Raw genomic sequence first — 19,314 nt, forward strand, 5'->3', positions numbered from 1 at the left:
GGAGTGGGAAGAAGTATCCTGATTCCAATGGAAAGAGGACCTCCAAAGACTCCACAAGTTTACCTTCTGCCTAATTAAAAATGAAACATACAGAATTAAAGGACATACTCCCAGTTAGGCAGGCACCTGGCAGGTCAGGCACTGGTGAGGCATCTGGCTCTTGCTCTCTTCTCTCTGCACTTCAAACAAAGAAAGCAAGACACTCCCGAGGGTGAAGTCCTGATATGGCTTTTAGCATTACTGGAACCACATTCCTGCAAACTCTAGAACCATACCACCTTTGTTTACACAGTGATTCATCATTCACTGATTCACTTCATTCATGTCTAATAGACAGCTGACTGAGGGTCTGTCCTGTGCCACCCTCCAGGACACAGCAGGGAACAAGGGTCACAGTCTCTGCACTTAGGGTGCTCATAGTCAGGTGGGAGAATCAGGCCAGATCATCAACCAGTTAGGATACCGTGTGCAAAGTGCTTTGATTTGGTCTGCTGTGGTGCAGTCAAAACATCTTTGGGATTTGTGGAGTGTTTTGCTTCTGTTGTCTGACTTGACCCTTGCCACAGCCTTCTGAGGCAGGAAGAAGGCCACTGAGGTAGTACGACTTGCTTAGGTTACACAGATGGGGGCAGGAATGGAACCAGGGCCTCTGACTGATTCTGGGAACCCACACTGGTTGACTCTGGACTCAACATTTGTGCTGAGCCATAGTATCTCCAACATTAAGAGTGTGTGTAGCCACTGGCCACCTCCCTGCATGGGGGTGTGGCAACGGAAGACCTGGAATCAGTGGCCAGGAAAGTACTTTCTGAGTGTTGGGCATCATGTACGTATTTAAAATTATTATGATTAATATCTCAGGTACTCAAGATTTGGCCTGAGTGAAAAGCAGCCCATCTGCCACCCAGCTAAGGAGGCCCAGGTTCCCTACTCATGAAGAAGTGACTTACAACCTGTCAGGGAAATGGGCTGGATCGTCTGGAGGAACAGTCTCAGACTGTACTCATATGTCTCCCTCCATATCAAAGGTTCTGATATGAGAGGTTCTTATATGCTCCTGGGATGAGAACAGCTTATTATTCATTTATTTGTTCCTTTGCTCATTTGTTCCTTTGCTCATTTATCCTTTCTGGCTATGGATGGGTCGATTGGCTACCCATCGATCCATCGATCCATCGATCCATCGATCCATCCATCCATCCATCCATCCATCCATCCATCCATCCATCCATCTATCCATCTCTCCTCCCACCCCAAGAAAAGGTATGCCTGAAGTAAAAACATCCAGAAAAGTTTCTGACCCAATATTTCCCTAATTATTATTTCCTGAACCACTGATATCCTTTGAAATGCTATTGGAAGCAAGAGTTTTACGACCAAATAAATTTAGAGAAAGCCTTATCTTCTCTACTATCTTGTGGGGCTTCTCAATGCATGTTAGCATACTAAGTCTCCAAAATGTCCTGCAAAAAAGAAACCTATTTAAAATTTTTTTAAAATGCAATGTTCCCTAGACCTTTTTGACCAAAGAACACTTTTTCATGGAGTACCGTTAGCCTCCAAAGGAATTAATGATTCGTGAAATACACTTTGGGAAGCATTCCTTTAAGCACAAAATCTTTTTTTAATTATAATGACTTGCATAGAATATTCATAAGATCTATTATATAGTACCTGCCTTCTTACATAGGGGTGACTCATCATTCAGCACTTTCTTGGCACATCATTGAACACATCACCATGAAGCTCTCTATGATGATGCATTGTCATTGACAGAAGCTAGTGAAAGGACTCAGATTATTTTAAGTTCTCACTTTTCAGAGAGTTTTGATCTTCCCCTTTTGTGAGCAACAGAAGCTATTTATTGCTTCCCATTATTGTTCATGTATCTACTTGAGTTTTCTATGAATCGAAAAAAAAAAAAAAAACCAAAGACCAATCTAATTATAATTGTATGTAAACTAAGAGTAAACGGGCTCTGAGTGAGGACCTGACTACAACTCTCTTTTTCATGATGGGCTTGAAATTTAGTGAATAGATTTGGTACCATGATTTTTAGCTGCTCACACCCCTTTGAGGCTAATTTCCTGCTTTTCATCAGTGTTCTGGATAACTGAGTATGTGGGATGTGACCCTCAGAAATGTGGAGTGTTTCTAAACCCCCAGTTTAAAAGGGAAAGCCTCTTGTGGAATCATTTGGAGCCAGCACTGAATAAGAACATTATTTCAGGGTCACATGGTCCTGATTTAAATCCTGGCCCCACCTCTTCCTAACTGAGTGATCTTGGGCAAGTTGCTAAACCTCTCTGAGACTTAATCTCATTTGAGTGTGGGAATACCTTTCTCACAGATTTTTCGTAGATATTAAATGAGATTCTGCATGTGAAGTGCTTAACAGAGTACCTGTCATACAGTAGGTCCTCAATAAATGATAACTAGTGGCAAGACCAGGACTGAGGTGAGGCAAGCGAAGCGCCCAGGGCACAAAATTTTAGGGGATACGCTGAGACTTGTGTAAGTACAGGGTCAGCACCTGAGAGTGAGTGCCACCTTAAGTGTGTCGTCTTGGGTGACTCTCTTACCTCAAACTCTGGTTAGTGGGATGCTGTCACCCACAGTTGTCCTAGAGACCGAAGGCCTGGAAGGCCTCTGATTAGATAAGGGAGACTCGCACTCACCTAGAGAACCAGCCCCACCACCTATAACTGCCTCTCCACCTGTAGCAGCAGGTGAGCCCCCTGAGGACCACCCCAAATGAATAAGAGTGTACCTGGGGAGAGATGGGACTGGGGGATGAGCCAAGTGGGAAGACCAAAGGGGCTTGTTCACCTGGGGCCTTCCAAGGGCAGGAATTGCCATGAAGCCCTCTTCCCCCGAGCCCCTGAGTGGGGACAGGGCCTCTGCCAGCTGGGCTGGACTCCCATTTCCCTGTCAAAACTTTTAAAAACACAAACAGTGGCAAGAGCACTATTTGCATAAATCTCATTAGAAAAAGTGCAAGTTTCATAAATCTTGTGATAAATTAGTGCGATATCATTCTCAACGTGATGTATTAATTTTAGAGCAAAATGAATGGTGCTGTGATCATTGTGGGTAATTATGAGTCTCCTCAAAGAGGAAGTGATTTCCGGAGGGACTTTTCTGGCCTCCTTCAAGGTGGGAGGTAGGAGAGAGAGCGGGGGTGAGGGAAGGGTGTCTTCTCACCTGCTTTTCTGGTTGCACCTTTCTTAATTTCTTAGTTTCCTTTCTTGCTGCTGAGAGGTGAAAAAAAGTGGCTCCTGTGCTTTGGGCTCTGGTTAAGGGATGGACAGCAGGGGCACAGGAATGGATGGGATTCTGAAGTCAGGCCTTAAGGTCCAAATGACCTTTGAAAAGAACTTTAAGTGATAGGACCTGAGCCCATTGGAGTGCGATCCTTGTTTCTCAAAGTTGTGGTCCCAGAGCAGCAGCTTTATCATCACCTGGAAGCTTGTTAGAAATGCAAATTCTGAGCCAGAAACTCTGGGCCCCTGACTCCGCCTTTTAAACAAGCCCTCCTGGTGATTGTGTTGAAGGCTCCAGTTTGAGAACTACTGCTCTGACCCAGTGATTCTCAGCTTGGCTGCACTTTGGAATCACTCCTCGAATAACCAATAACATCCTTTCATTCAGCATCGCTTCATTATAACTTTGATGAGATGTGATGCCGTAGGGATTTAACTCTTGTTTATATCAATTAGCCTATGGTAAAATTGGTTTTGTTATATGTCTTTTACTTAAAGTTGTAGAACCTATCGACCACATCGAGGTCTTAACTATATATCAAAATACTAATATCAAGGCCATGTGCTAGACCAGTTAATTAAAACAGAATCCGTAGGGACTAGGGTCTGGGCATCCTTATTTTTAGAAGGTTCCCAGCTGATGCTTATGTGAAATCAGGTCGAGATTCACTGCTTCAAAGTCATGATTTGGAAAATTTTGAACGTGAGAAGGTGCAACAAAGCAAATATATATTTTTTCTTTTTCTGCCCTGCCTGTGGAATTGGCTTAAGCCGAATGTGCCTGGGAGTGCCCACACATTTGAAAGCGTGGGGTCTCCTGGAGGAGGGTCATCAGGAAGCTGGCTTCCTGTTAGCCAAATGAAGATGTCACCTTCAGCCTTGCCTGCACATTAGAATCACCTGGGCATTTAGAACTTTCTAAATCCTAGGTGTACCCCAGACTGATTGATATAAACTTGGGATGTGAGACACAGACACAGGTCTTATGAAATCTCCAGGTGATTGCAAGATGTTGACAAGTCTAGGAACCACTGACTTATAGGTTTTTCCGCATTATAGTGTCTTGGATTAGTTCTAAAGATCGAAGGAAACTCAGGAGCCATCTAGATCTTGATTTTCAACCTGCGCTGCCCTTGGGAATCTCCTGGGCCTTTTGGTTTTTGTCATGTGTCCCTTCCCAGAGACTTTGTTGCACTTGGTCGGGGGTACGGCTGGGCATCTGGAGTTGCAAAAATGCCATAGGTAAATCTACCATGCAGCCAGGCCTGAGACCCGCTGAACTAAAGTACCCCTTAATTTGCAGGAGAAGAAAAGGACGCCATGCGGATGGCAGCCTGTTAGCAGACGCTGGCCTCGCTGTGGGTGCTCTCGCTCTCCCACCACGTTCATGTTCACATTGTGGGGCTGTGATGATGGGTGACGTTAGCATGGCCTCTTTCTGAGCTAGGGGGAATGTGAGTGGTGATAGAGTGTGTGAGCTCAGGGAAAGAAGGAAATGCCAGTGTCCCTCTGAGCAAGAAGGAGTCAGCACGTGCCTGCAAGTGTTTGGATAATCTCTTCGTGAGCCTTTAATGGCCTGCAGTGCTCTGTTTATTTTAATGATAATGTCAAGTTCAATTTGCTGTCATTTTTCCACATTTCCTTTTGTAAAGTTAATTGAACAGTTCAATGAATTGAAAAGTTTCAGGAGAAAGGAAAATATTCCAGCCCCCTATTATCACTGTTATTAAATCTGGTAACTACTGCTTGACTCTCCCAGCCCCTGTGATAGGACTTCAACCCCCGTGGGCCTGAGAGCTTCAGCAAGGACTCAGGAAGGTCAAACAGAACATTCCAGAGCCCCTTTATTCATGGCTATTTCTGCTCAGGCTGCTATGCCTGAGCAGAAAGGAAAATCCAGTCTACCCTGGACGCTGGCTGTCCAGCCAGGCTCATTCCTGAGTGTCTCGACCAGATTGTAAAGCTTTGCCAGCCGGGCTGGGTCATCTATGCCCTTCCCTCCTTCACAGTGCCTTATACTGTGGCAAACAGAATCATAATCTTACAGATATTTTAACTAGATGGGACCTTAATGTGGTATAGTGAGAAGGATATTGGGGAACCTAGGACCGATCTGAGTCTCAGCTCTGCCACCTGTACCTATTAGCTAGGTGACCATGGACAAATCACCGAGCTGCCCAGCTTTGCTTTCACCTTTGTAAAATGAGCTTGTTAGCCTCATCAAGAATGTGAATGTGTGGCACATATATACAGCTACCCATGTCCCCTATTCCCATCAGATGTCTCCATGGATCACAGCATTCTTCTCTACTGAACTCAGATGTAGCCTCGGCATCCTCCTCCATACATCACCCACAAATCTATGACCTGGGGACCATCATGGGTGCATGATCCTGTTTGCCAAGCTTGGATTTGATTCTCCCCCAAGGACCTGTGTGCTTTGGCCATTGACATTAGTCCCTCATGGTGTCAGTGGGGAAAGAGAGGCTCAGAGAAATGAATGACTTGCCCATAGCCACCAGGAGGTTGGGACTGAGCGCCAACAGTGGCAGCCATGTTAGTTCTATGCCTGACTGCTTCTCTCTGTCATTGTAAAGGGATTTCACTGAGGCTGCCTTCCTTTCGAAGTTTCTTTTGGGTCTTTTGATCCTGTGTCCCAAGTCCTCGACCCCTGCCAAAAGGAGGAATGCTCATACTGGGGGAAGGAGGGGTCACAGCCCATGAACCGGGCTATGACTAGACCCCCAAACTCATGTTCATGCTTCCCAAATGTGCCAGTGAAAGGCCAGGAAAAGCATGTGGCATAATGGAAATGGAGGTCTGTCAACTGAATGTCAGCTCCAGGAGGGCAGAGACTTCTGTCTGTTTTGTTCATTGTTGTATCACCAATGCCTAGAGCAGTGCCTGGGACAGCAGGTGCTTAGGCAATGTGTCGAGTGAATGAATAAAGGACTATGATGGTGGCATGGAGATTAGAAGGGTCAGTGAATGACCCAAGCTCTGCCATGTGCTAGCTGTGATTTTGGCCAAGTAACTTAACCTCTCTGTGATTCTATAGAGGCTTAGAGCACGTGATATCTGCTCCCAGGCCTAGTAGCCCTTGGCAGTGATGGCTCTTATTTGCTATGTTGTGCCAAAAGCAGAACAGCTCCAAGATCCCGAGACTCAGGGTTAGGTTTCTCAACTATTTAATGTCTAGTCTTTCCTCGTGCTCTATTGATTTAAAACAACCACAACATGTAGCTCTTACTATTCCCCACCACCAGAGCCCCCGAGTTTGTATAATCCTGCTCTGTTTGGTGTCTCCTTCTTCACTGGTGAATTAGCCTGTCCCCTTGGCCATCTGACACCTGTGTGCCCAGGTGAGCCAACCACCCCTTTTCTGATTCTCAGGAGGAAGTCACCATGTTGCTGGCAGATGATGAGTGGGCTATGGAAAGCCAGGGCGACTCCCTCATGAGTCAGCCCCTGTTTCAAGAGTACTCACCTTCAAACCATCCGAGTAACCCAGGGGTTCAGAGCAGCCTAAAACATGGAGGAGCCTAAAACAAGAGAGAACCTGGAGGTCTTCCTGGGGTCAGTCTCTGTGGGGCGAGCAGAAGACAGTGTTTAGCTGCTCAGATGGGGCTTGGATAAAAGACTTTGCAATCAAAGCTATAAGGGTGGTGGAGGGAACATGAATTCTGAGTCAGACAGGAGGTTTCAAATACTTGCTGTGCCACCTGCTAACTGTGTGACCTTGGGTAGGTCACTTTACAACTCTGAGCCTCAGTTTTCTCAATGTGTAGTGGGGACGCTAACACCTCTTTGTAGGGCCATTGTGAGAAATAGATGTCAGAGAATGGAAACCATTGAGCACGATGCCTAGCAAATAGTAGGTGCTTAATGAATGATAGTTTCTTTTTCCATTTAATACTGTCTACTCTGAGTGGACTGAACTGCAGGAGACAGGGCTACAGAGGGCCTTTGAGTTTTGGAGATAGAGACAGTTCTCTTTATCCAGGGCAAGGGATTTCTGATGAGAGTGAAGACGTTGGCTAGTACAGGGCAGGCTTGAAGCTACCTGCTTCTCAGGAGAGAGGAACCGGTATCAAATTTCACTCTGGATTCTTCCAGGCAGGTATAGGCAGGGCCTTGTATAAGAGAAAAACCCCCAAAACAAAAATTGGTTCCCCTGAGGTCAAACCAATGTCAAGACCCTCGGGAACTAGAATTAAGGAGCCTTACTAAAGGCAGGAAGGGGGAACCTAAGACAAATGAGATTATTCCCAGGAATCAAGACACTTAACTGACCTGTCTGATCCCAGAGGAGAGACAAATGAGATGCAGGCTCCAAGACCAGGCTCTGGGAGCCTCATCTCAGGGGAGAGGGGAGGGCAGGAGCCCCAGGCTCTGATAAAGACTAAAGCCAGAGCAACCAGGCTCCTCTGGACCAAGAAGAAGAGGGTGGGTTTCCCTTCTGATGGGGATGGGGATTGTACAGCAAGCTTGATGGCCATGGAAAGGGATGGTGGTTATTTTCAGAAAGACCTGGTCATTACCCATGGCCTATAATCTGAGGTTGGGGTTGGGAGTCTTCCATCTGCTACTCCTTGGCTCAACTATTCACCAGTGTGCAGCCTGATCCCAAGCAGCCATCTCCCAGTCAGGACCCCTGATCCTTCCTCTGCAAGATGAGAAGGGGCTTTGTCTATTCTCTCCTTAGCCATAACCAATCCCTGTTTCTGAGCTTGCCTAAATGCCCTGAACCTCGTAGGGGCAGACCTTGACCCTAGATCTTTGGCCTCTGCATAGGAAGGGACAGTAAATTAGGGCTAATGTGAAGTCATTTTGGGTCAGAAGACAGCAAAAGCCTTGTTCTCATATGCCTATTAGGATTATTTAGTGATTGCATGGAACCCAGTGTTGTGAAGGATTCTGGAGTTGAATATAGACTCAACAGAAAAGGGAGCTTTGATTGATTAGTGATGTCTGCATGAGCCAGGGATGGAAGGGCTAGCCAGTTGGCCCCAAGAGAGGAGTGATAGTTAATCATGGAGGAGTGGGAAGATTTGCCAAGCATGTCCCAGAACATCAGTCTCCACCTTCGAGGGGTGATGGCCTCTCCCTGCTGTGTAGAGGTGCAAGCAGAGAATCAAGGAGCCACAGAGAAGAGAGAACTTTGTGACAGAGGTGGCATTTGAGGCATGCATGCATTTAAGGATGACTGGGATTTGAGAGGCAAGGAAAGGAGAAAGGGCTTTCCAGGTTGAAGGAAAGTAGTAGCACAGGTGTGGGAACTATGGTGTGCTGGAGGGATGACAGCAGTCCGGTGGGACGAGCCCAGGAAGCAATGAGAACCCCAGGGCCAGGGAGCCATGGACAGGTGGGAGGATCACTGGCCGTCATGGTAAAGAGTTCAGGTTTTAATTCTGTGGGAACTAGGTAGGTCTGGCAAAATCAAAGGTCTGCTTTAAAAAGATGCCACTGCAAGGAGGAGGCATGGTGGATTCTCCTCACCCTTTATTCATTCTGTAGCACCCTCTCTGTGTTTTGGGAATAAACATAGCTTTCATCCATCCCCCACCCAGAAAAAATAACAAGTCGTGCAGCCTGCCACAGCCCTGCGTGTGTTTCTAGCCCACCCTGTGTCTAGCAGGCAAAGACTCACAGCTTTTCAGGAACACATGACACACCAATCCCAGCAATAACAACAATAATAGTAATAACAGTCATCTCGGCGATCAGCATGGACACAGCAGGGCTGCAAGGGAAGCTATGATTGTCTACCCCTTGACTGGAAGATGGATGTAGCCTGCTTCTTAGTGACTGAGGCCACAGTACAGGGACATGTTGCCAGTCCACCTCCCAGGGTCATTTGCAGCCTGCTGAGAAGAACCCTGTTCCAACCTGGGCTCCTGAACTCTAGGATGGGGCATACTGTCCCAGGATGGGGCGTTGGGCCTCTGGATGGGGTACATCACCCCAAAATGGGGCCAGTTCTTGAGAGATTGGAGCCCAGCTAGTGTCCAACTGTGATTCTACCTGCATCCAAAACCGAGTGTTACTGGTTTGGGCATTATTAGATTTTGATTAGCTAGGCCTTTTCCTGTCCATTAGTGCACATAATAACAATTAACTTGCTTTACTCACTCCTTTCATTGTGGCTCAGAGATCTTCATGACTTTTGAGGCTATCTTCTTCTATCACCTCTAGGCAGTTGGCAGGATTCATTCATTTACTCACTGACTCCTTACTGAGTGCCTTGGGAATGCCAGCCCCTGTGTTAGCTTAGGGCTACAACAGGGAACATGCCAAGCCAGCCCGCTGCCCCTGGGCTTGGGGCAGGCAGTCAGCAAGTCAAATGAATAAACAAGATCAGTTCAGAGGAGGGAGAGCTGTAAAGGCAGTAACTCAGAATGCAGGGACACAGAGTAACTGGGCATCTCTTTAGATATAGTCTATGTGATCAAGTATTTGAGGCCTCTCCGAGAAGGTAACTCTTAGCCAAGAGCACATAGTAACCTTGGGATGGAACATCCCTAGCAGGAGTAAAGCCAGGGCAAAGGCACTGAGGTAGCCACAAACTATTTAGGAACAGAAAGAAGGCCATGGGGCCAGGGGGGTAAGTAAGTCTGGGGAGTCCATGTGAGAGGTGGTGAGAGGTGCTGGCTTGGCCAGAATGCTAGTGCCTTGGACATGATTTGATTTAAAATTTTTTAACTGTGGTAAATTACACATAACATAAACATTACCATCGTAACCACTTTTAAGTGTGTAGTTTAGTTGTGTTAAGTACATTCACATTATTATGCAACAAACTCTAGAATTATTTTCATCTTGTACAACTGAAACTCTGTACCCTCCCTGTTACCAGTTAACAATTACCTGTTACCCCCTTTCCCCAGCCCCTGGCAGCCACCCTTCTACTTTTTGTTCCTATGAATTTGGCTACTCTAGGTACTTAATAGAGATAGAATCATACAATACTGATCTTTTTGTGACTAGCTTATCTCACATAGCACCATGTCCTCAAAGTTCATCTGTGTTGGAACATGTGTCAGAATTCCTTCTTTTGTAAGGCTGAATAATATTCCATTGCATGTATATACCACATTTTATTTATCCATTCATTTGGTTTTCTTCCATCTTTTGGCTGTTATGAATAACGCTGCTGTGAACATGCATGTATGGTGATTTAAGTTCTTTAAAGTCCCACTTTCCACCCATGAGGTTGGGCTGGGCTCCAGCCTCGGCTGGGTTTGGCATGGAGTGGAGGGGCTAGCCTCCCCAGGTTACCCTTCCTGGTGAGGCCAAGAGCAGAGTCTCCTCCAGCAGCATTGATTGAGCCAAGAGCCCTAAGACTGAGCCTTTAAATCATCCTGAGGCCAGAGGAGATTTTCTCTGCATCTAAAGTGTGAGTCATAAACCAGGCTGACTTACAGGCAGTACTCACTGGTCCAATTGTTTATGGCTAGCACCCTTTCTGATTGGTTGATGCCTGTTCTGTGCTCATTGTTAAATATTTGAATGCCGCCCTGCTATAAACCAGTCTCAGGACTTCCAAACCTGGCTGTGTGCCAGAGACTCTTACAGGGAGAGTGGGGGCTGCTGTTCAAAAGTTTCATACTCTGGGCTCCCCCCAGCCAATCATGTCAATGCGGCCTGGGAATCTGTATTGTAACAAACTTCCTGGGTGACTCTTATACCATGATTTCAGGGGGTGTCTTATTTGGGCTCTGCCAGAAGCAGCCCTTGTGCCAAGGACTCAAGTGCACATAGTTAATTGGGGAAGGGAATTCTAGGAAACACAGGTTGGGGAGTGAGGACATGAGACAAGGAAGTGAAGGAAGCTATAAAGATGTGTTATTAACCAAGTCACCAGTGTGGGCAACTAGAGACGAATCCTGTTGGGGAATTCTAAGAGCCAGGGTAGAACACAGCCTCAGAGCTATCCCCGCAAGAGGTGAGGGAGCTGAGGTGTTTATCTACCAGCTCTTTACCTACCATCTTGCATCAGCCATTCTTTCAGTGCTGCTACCAAGGGCATTAATTTCCTGGCACTTCTGTCCTGTCTTGTGTGTGGATGGAGCAGTTGCTATTGTGGGAACCCCTCAAGCAAAGAGTCTCAGTGCTGGCAGTGGGAGGTCGGGCTGGTGTGTGTGACAATGGTATATGCTAAGACATAGTGGGCAACATACCAACAGGACCTGCTATGGAGGGCTGACCAGCTCCCATCTCTCCACCAAAGAGGGGATATCCAGCCCCTGTGAATTATTGATTATCATTCCTACCACTGAAAAGAACTCCTGGCCTCATCTATTGCTGGTAGGAATGTAAATGGTACAACTGTTGTGGGAATCAATCTGACAGTTCCTCAATAAGGTAAATGTAGAATTACTGTAGGACCCAGCAATTCCACGCCTAGGTTGACACCCAAAAGAATTGAAAACAATGTTCAAATAAAACCTTGACTACAAATGTTCATAGCAGTACTATATATAATACCTCAGATGTGGAAACAACCCAAATGTCCATCAGCAGATGATTGGATAAACAATAAGTGGTATATCCATACAATGGAATATTACTCAGTCATAAAAAGGGATTAGGTACTAATATTGTTATAACATGAGTAAACCTTGAAAACATGCTGAGTGAAAGAAGTCAGACACGAAGTTCACATATCATACTATTCTGTTCTTATGAAATATCCAGGCCAGGCAAATTTATAAAAAGCAGATTAAGAGTTGCCAGGGCCCAGGGGAAGAGGAATGGGGAGTGACTGTTTAATGGGTATGAAATTTCCTTTTTGGTTAATGAAATGTTCTGGAAACAGATAGTAGAGATGGCTGCACCACATTGTGAATGTACCTAATTTTAAAATGGTTTAAATGATACATTTTATATGTATTTTACTACAACACGGAAGGAAGGAAGGAAGGAAAGAAAGAAAGAAAGAAAGAAAGAAAGAAAGAAAGAAAGAAAGAAAGAAAGAAAGAAAGACAGACAGACAAGAAAGACAGACAAGAAAGACAGACAAGAAAAGAAGGAAGGAAGGAAGTCCAAGTATTCCACAGTCCAGTTGAAGCATATACTGTCTATTTCTCATGTGGGAAGCAAACCCAGAGCAGGGCATGTGCAGGGTCACACAGTCAGAGATGGTTCTTCTGAGTGACTGCTTCTAGGAGCATTGGGCTAGAGGTGGGCCTCATATCTTGGCCTTGTTCCTGTATGAGTACTACAAAGAGAGATTGCTGGAAGCAGCCTTGGTGGAAATGAGCCCTGTGTCCTGGAGAAGCCAAAGCTATGCCCGGCTTCTGCAGAATGGTGGAACAGCACTGGGCGGGGGAGTATGTGCCCAGCTGGAAAATTGCGGGGCATCTTGTCTTAAATATAATATTAAATTGGCACCTTTAATTAGTACACTTAGAAAAGGTCACTAGCAATTACCTGGGACACAAGGAAGGCGTGAGCAGGCAAGAGCCTGTGAGGAAGCTGAAAAAGACCATTTTGAACAGCACATAATTGCGGGAAAAATGGATAAAAGTCCAGGAAATTACAGGGTGGGTGACAGCAGCTGATGGCCCCTTCCCTGTCCTGCCCAGTACCCCCCTTCTTGGGAGGGCCCGAGCTTCAGATCTGAGAGAGCCATTTGGGATATTGGGCCTTTGTGCGACCTTGGCTGGAGTGCCGCTTTCTCAGAACCCCATCGGCTAGCCAGGAGCTTGGCCCTATACCTTCCACCTGGGCTGGGCCTGAAAGGAGGTTGGCAGATGATGCGTTCAGTCCAGGGGGCTACCATGGACTCATTGCTGATCTGTGGACAAGCAGGGTCCCTATAGACCCCAATTTTCTCATGTGGAATATCCCCAATTTTCCAGCTCAGTGTTCCTCAAACTTGACCACTAAAGGACCCCTGAGGGTAACAGAAAGGAAATGTGTATCCCTGGAAGTCAGGGCGAGGCAGTAATTCTTTTACAGCTTTAGGTTGTATCTCAAAAAACAAATGTTATATCGTATTCCCGATGTATTTCCGTTTGCTTTAGTATAAAATAATTTCTTGTCATTGAGTAGCACAGATGCTTTGGGAAGACGTGCTTGGTTTTTCTATGACTTCACATACCCCCTCCTTCCTATTCTAAAAGGAGCACTGTACTAGGAGTCTGAGAGTCTGGAAACTTGGGTTTGAGTCCTGACTCTGTTGTTCACCATCATACTTTGGGAAAATTGCTAAATGCCTTCAGCTTCTCCATCTTTAAAATGGAAAGATGGGCTTCTCAAATAGTCTCTAAAGTTGTTGCAATTCTGTTTCATGATTTTATTCCTCCTTCTCCTGCTTCTCACCTTCTCCCATCACCTTGGATGCTGCCATGTCCTACTCGGCTGTGTGACCTGGGAGAGACTACTTTGCCTCTCTGAGCCTCCACTGCCTTCTCTGTAGAATGGGTGGAATGATGACTGCCAAACAGGATTGCTGGGAGGATTTAATGAGAGAACCCATGTGAACAGGCTGAGCACCATGTTTGGCATATCACATTTTCCTTTTCCAAATGTTGGGTTTCCAGTTACAGTCTGATAGGGTCATGTCCATGGAAGTCCTAAATCTTAAGTTTACACATCAAATGTTGAGAGGTATAAAGTTGTGAAAACAAATGCAGGCTCTGGGCCCAGAGTGCCTGGGCTTTGAATTCCAGCTCCGCCCTTTGTAACTGAATGGCTATAAATTACTAATCGCCCTTTATTGCCTTATCTGTTAAATGGGGAAAATGATAGTAAGGAATGAATTAGATAATACATGGAAGTTTTTTAGCCCAGTGTTTGAAGTGTGGTCAGTACTTAGAAATGTTAACTATCATTGTCCTGTTAGAACTGTCCTTTTAAAAGATGACCTGGAAAAGTTCATTAATGTTCTTTTCTAGATAACATTCCCAGAGTTTGGAATTCTGCCTTACTTAACTTGATCATCAGAGCGATTCAGTAAATACGAGAGTCAGTATTCAGAGAAGCAAGAGTGCCTTCTTGCTTCTTGAAAAGAGTTCCATTTTATAGGGTAAACTGAAGCTTTGAAAGAAGTGGTTTGCCCAAGGCCATCGTTCTAATCTGACCACTCCTTTGAGAATCAGATGAAGGCTATAGACCCCCTCTGCCAAAAATGACACACTATACTCCTAGCATTTTGCACAATTCATAGGGGTTTAAGGACTTTTTGAAGCTAAGGTAACCAGATCTTTCAGTTGCCTGAGACCTCCTGGTTTTACTACGTGTCCTGTCTCAGTCCTAGACAAACTAGGGTAGTTGGTCACCCTACCTGATGGCTACTTAGGGAGGGCTATGAACGACAGGAGAAGATGCCCTACACTGAGACTTCTTGGACAGGGCTGCAGGCCAGGCATCCTGATGCCCAAGGTGCTCTGGCCAGGGCTTTGTTTCCTGGTAAAGGGTGATACCTTGGTCTTCTTGTGAACAGGAACTAGGCCTTGTCACCCAGTGCTTACCACAAGACCAGCACCTAGCCACTGTTGAATAAATGACAGGTTTTGCAAAGTTTTCTGAATTAGAAAGAGTGCTTCAATTTGCAAAAGACCGAAATCCAACTCAATTGACTCAAGCAAAACAAGAGTGGGGATTTATTAGCTCATGTAGCTGAGGAGACCAGAAGATGGAGCTAATATCAGGCATAGCTGGCTACAGACCTTCACCATCAGGAATCTCTGTTCGTGCACCATTTGCTTCTATTGTCCTCCTTGCTGGCCTCGTTCTCAGGCAAGCTCTTCCTGGTGCCAAAGACGACTGCCAGCCGTGCCAATTTAGCAACCCCAGTGGAAAGAGAGCTCCTCTTTCCCAATAGTTATAGCAGAAGTCCCAGGGTTGGCTTTGACTGTCTACGTTGGGTCACATGCTCATCGCTGAGCCAATCACTGTGACCAGGAAGATGGAATGCTCTGATTGGCTTGGGCTGAGTTATATGCCCACCTTGAAACATAAGAATGGAAGGATTGGGGGCCTGCTCTCATCTGAGCCACTTAGAGAAGGAGGTCTCCAAATTAAAATCAGAAAAAGGGGCAGGCAGTTCTCCAAATTAAAATCAGAAAAAGGGACCTGCTGGAAGTCTGTTGGGTGGCTGCTCCCTGCTGGGATTCAGCCACCTGAGCAAGGTGCTGAGGAGTGGACCAGCCTCCCATTTTTGCCTTCTTCTCTCTCCCTTGGATATTCTAGGTTCCTCTGTGACCCAGTTGCTGGCCCGAGACATGGACAATGACCCCCTGGTGTTTGGCGTGTCCGGGGAGGAAGCTTCCCGCTTCTTTGCTGTGGAGCCGGATACAGGTGTGGTGTGGCTCCGGCAGCCGCTGGACAGAGAGGTAAGACCTGACCAAATGCCTGCCTGGCCCTTGTTTTGGGGGTGGGGGAGGAGGAGCAGACCCTGGAGGAGGGGGGTCATCATCTTTTAGGGACCATCTTCTGAGGCCCCATTCTGACCCTGAAGTAGCATCTTCCTGCCTGAATGTTATCCCTCTTCGAGGGCCAGTGTCGATGTCTGGACTTGGGGGTGGAATGGGGTATTTGGGGATGTCTTCAAGGGAGGGACAATATTGGCTATGCAAGAGGGACGATGATTCTGGGTTCATCCCTTATAGAATAGAGGCTCCATAGGGTGTACAACTCTACTCCTGCCCCAAACAAATGTCCCTACGAAGGACATTTTCCAGAGACACAGGAATTGATGACCCTGTAGCCCTTAGCAAATTAAGATAAGAATTTGAACAAAACCTCAAACCTTGTTCTCACCTTACATTTGAGGAAGTGGCCACAGAGGTGTCCAGTGACTAATTTAAGGTAACACGGCAATTTAGAGGCAATGTTAAGATTAGAACCCAAGACTCTTCTAATCTGTTGCTCTTTTGGGGGAGAATCCCTATTCTGAACCTGTTTCCCTAACCCAAGGGGCACTGCTCGTTTTTTAGGGAAATCTTAGGGTACCCAGTCCCAGACCAGCTCCTTGGGCAATGCCGGGGGTCTCTAGCCCCACCCAGGGCTCAGGACCTAGAACTCCATTATATCTAATTCTACCCTCCTTACCTCTTCTCCTTTCTTTCAGACCAAGTCGGAGTTCACAGTGGAGTTCTCTGTCAGCGATCACCAGGGGGTGAGTGTTCCCTGAGGCCCCTGCTGCCCTGGGAGGAGAGTTCCAGGGCCCCTTGGGTGGAAAGAAGCCAGAGGCCAATGCCAACACTGACTCCCTGTCCTTCTCTTGCTAGGTGATTACACGGAAGGTGAACATCCAGGTTGGGGATGTGAATGACAATGCACCCACATTTCACAATCAGCCCTACAGTGTCCGCATTCCTGAGGTAGGAGCCCCTGAGTCACACTTGGGAGACATTGGGGACCTATTGCTTCAAGGCCACCTAGGAATGGAGTAAAGAGTCAGCTTGGGCAAGGGCAGGCCCAGCTTTTCTTCTCCCACCCACACCTCAACCCAGGTACCAGCTCTGGGCAGGTTGAACATGCTGGCACCTCTGAGGGTAGGGGCCCATCTGCTGGTCAAGGAGAGTAGGTTGGTGGGAGCATCATGCCTAAGAGAGAGCCTGCATTCGATCAGCCCCACACCTCTGCCTGGAATCTGGAATTGGGGACAAGACAGAGGTGGAGAGGGACAGGCGTTGAGCCTTCTTTTCTTCCATTCATAGCTAGTATGGGCATTGGGCAGGTGCGTTGGCGGCCTTAACCCCAGGCCTTCCTACTTTGGCCAGAACAAGTCCCTCCAGACTGGAGGGAGCATGTGGTTCCAAAAAGGGACTTTCTTTCTCTAGCCCTGTATTTGCCTTCTGTCCCCCTGGCTCTTGGCTCCTTTGGGTCGTCTGTGTACTCTGAGTGTGTTTGCATGAGTGCGTGTGTGTAAAACCAAGCCATTTCTGGTAATTGAGAAGTACAAATTATTGCATTATAAATGGTTCGTTAATAAGTTGGCTGCTGGCTTCCAATGGCACCAGAGTTCTCATCGTTTGCTGTCCCTCTGCCTGCTGGCTGATGGCAGACCTTGAAGGTGGTGGGTAAAGGGCTTTGAACTGGGAGTCCCTCAGGCCTGCCCTCAGGGCTCAGGGCTGGGCAGCAGTGAAGGGTAGGGATGGGAATGATGGGAGTGGAATCCACAGGGAAGAGGCAGTTTGACACCATGGCATTTGGGTTCTAGCCCCTTCATTTTATAGGTCATTGGATCAGGAAACTGGAAGAGTCTTTAGAAAACATCTATTCAGTTTATAGAGGAGTAAACGGAGGCCCAGGGTGGGAGAGTGACTTGCCAAGGTCACATAGCTTTGACTGTGAGCCTCCTGACTTCCAGTGCAGCCTCAGATTCCCTCAAGGATGAGGGACCTTGTCTCATGCCCCCCAGGTTCCTGTTCCTGGCCCTCTTTACTCAGCTATGAGCCAAGGGTCTGTGCTTATGTCAGACGGAAAAAAGTGAAGACAATTATGGGGTGAGAACACAGCAGTCTCCCATACCCCTCCTCTGGTAGGGCAGGACATAAGGAAGGAGAGGCCGCAGTCCCGAGCTTGGGGCCACAGTGCTTTGAGCTGTGGCCAACATGCCCAGGACTGCAGCTTGGCTCTGGGCCCCCTCTCATTTGGAAGCCTCCCTAATTTAATTAAGGGTCTCTACGTGCCAGCCTGCACTCCAGGCCCAGGCTCAGAAACCAAGGGCATGGCTCAGAGTTAATGAGCCTTGGACCCATTGCTCAGCTGCCATCCTGGCAGGCATGGCTGCCCTCTGCCTTCCCTCATAGGGGCAGCAGGCAGCAGTGATGGCAAGGGGACGAGAGGTCGCAGACCTCCTCCCCTGCCCTGGACTGAGGCCAGCCTTTTCCTCTCTCCCTTGCCAGGAGATGTAAGCTCCAACACCACCCTGTTAGAATCCCGTGGGATTCTCCAAAGGCCTCTGTCTCTGAGGAGAGAGCCTCTTCCATCATTCATTTATTTAACAAATATTTATTGAGTGTCTGCTGTGGGCTTGGTGCTATGCCAGGCTCTCACTGCACAGGGACCTGGAAGCCAGAGGAATGTGTAATGATAGGAGCCAGAACTAGCAGCAAGAGACCTCAGGCCCAGCCCTTGCTCTGCTTCTACATTGCTGGGTCCATCTGGGCATGTCACTTAACCTCTCTGGGCTATAGCCCTCCTTATCTAATAAAAACAGAGGACAAGTGGGATAAAGTGACCTACCTCCTGCCCATCTGATGAGGACAGGGTGGGCTGAGAGGGGCCATCTACAAGGACACAGAGTCCTTGGAGGATGGCCTGCATGGTTTACTTTCTCATGTGTAAACATCCCTGGGTCACTTCACTGGCCCGATACTTGATCAGGGCTGCTTGGTGTGGCCAGTGGGGATGTGGTGTCAGCTGGATGGAGGCCGGGCCACTCCTGACCTGAGGTGGCTTGGCACTTATCACCCTTGGCCTGGTGTGGTCACCTGAGCTAGAACTTAGCTGCCTGGCTCAGTCCCCAGCTGGGGTTCTAGCAAAGGACCTGCTGGCCCCTAGCCTGGAGTTGAGCCCAGGGTCTTCTGTTTGCATTGAGGTCACCCTGGCAACCCCAGGCCCCTGCCCTTAGAAAGTGTGATTTGTGGAAGATGGGGAGAATGCAGCTCAGAGAAACGGGGCACTGTAGACCCTGTGAAGCATCAGTGCTGAGGGTTTGCCAGTGGTCAGGGAAATATCAGAGGTGTGTTTTTAGCAGAATCTTGCCAAGGTGAGCAGTGTAGCTCCTGTATTGTATCATGGGAAAAGGGAGATAGGAGGTCAAGACACCTGGGTTCTAGTTCTGACTGTGCCAACAACTGGCTGGGTAAGACTCTCTAAACCTCGCTGTCCCTCTGCTGGCTTCGATTCCAATGGCTGTTAAACTAGGGAGTTGAACTAGGCCCCTTCTAGAGCTGACACCCGTGATCTGACAGTAAATCAAGCATGAGAAACTCCTGTTCCCTTGGGACTTCATTATTACTTGAGAGGTGGCAGAGAAGCTCCCGTGGCTGCCTCCTTGCACTCAGCTCCCCTCTTGGCCATCCCAGCCACC

At 47.4% G+C, this 19,314-nt stretch overlaps 1 protein-coding gene across 1 annotated transcript in view; it reads left to right on the forward strand.

Annotated features, from left to right (window-relative positions):
- Nucleotides 1-19,314, forward strand: part of LOC111746801 (cadherin-23-like) — a 217,414-nt gene that overhangs the window by 90,271 nt on the left and 107,829 nt on the right. Inside the window, exons 4-6 of the mRNA XM_023537833.1 lie at nucleotides 15,462-15,604; nucleotides 16,342-16,389; nucleotides 16,502-16,594. Coding sequence (XP_023393601.1) covers nucleotides 15,462-15,604; nucleotides 16,342-16,389; nucleotides 16,502-16,594 — 284 coding nt within the window. The remainder of the gene's footprint in view (nucleotides 1-15,461; nucleotides 15,605-16,341; nucleotides 16,390-16,501; nucleotides 16,595-19,314) is intronic.

Source organism: Pteropus vampyrus, unplaced genomic scaffold (genome assembly GCF_000151845.1).
Source record: "Pteropus vampyrus isolate Shadow unplaced genomic scaffold, Pvam_2.0 Scaffold202, whole genome shotgun sequence".
Taxonomy (NCBI): domain Eukaryota; kingdom Metazoa; phylum Chordata; class Mammalia; order Chiroptera; family Pteropodidae; genus Pteropus; species Pteropus vampyrus.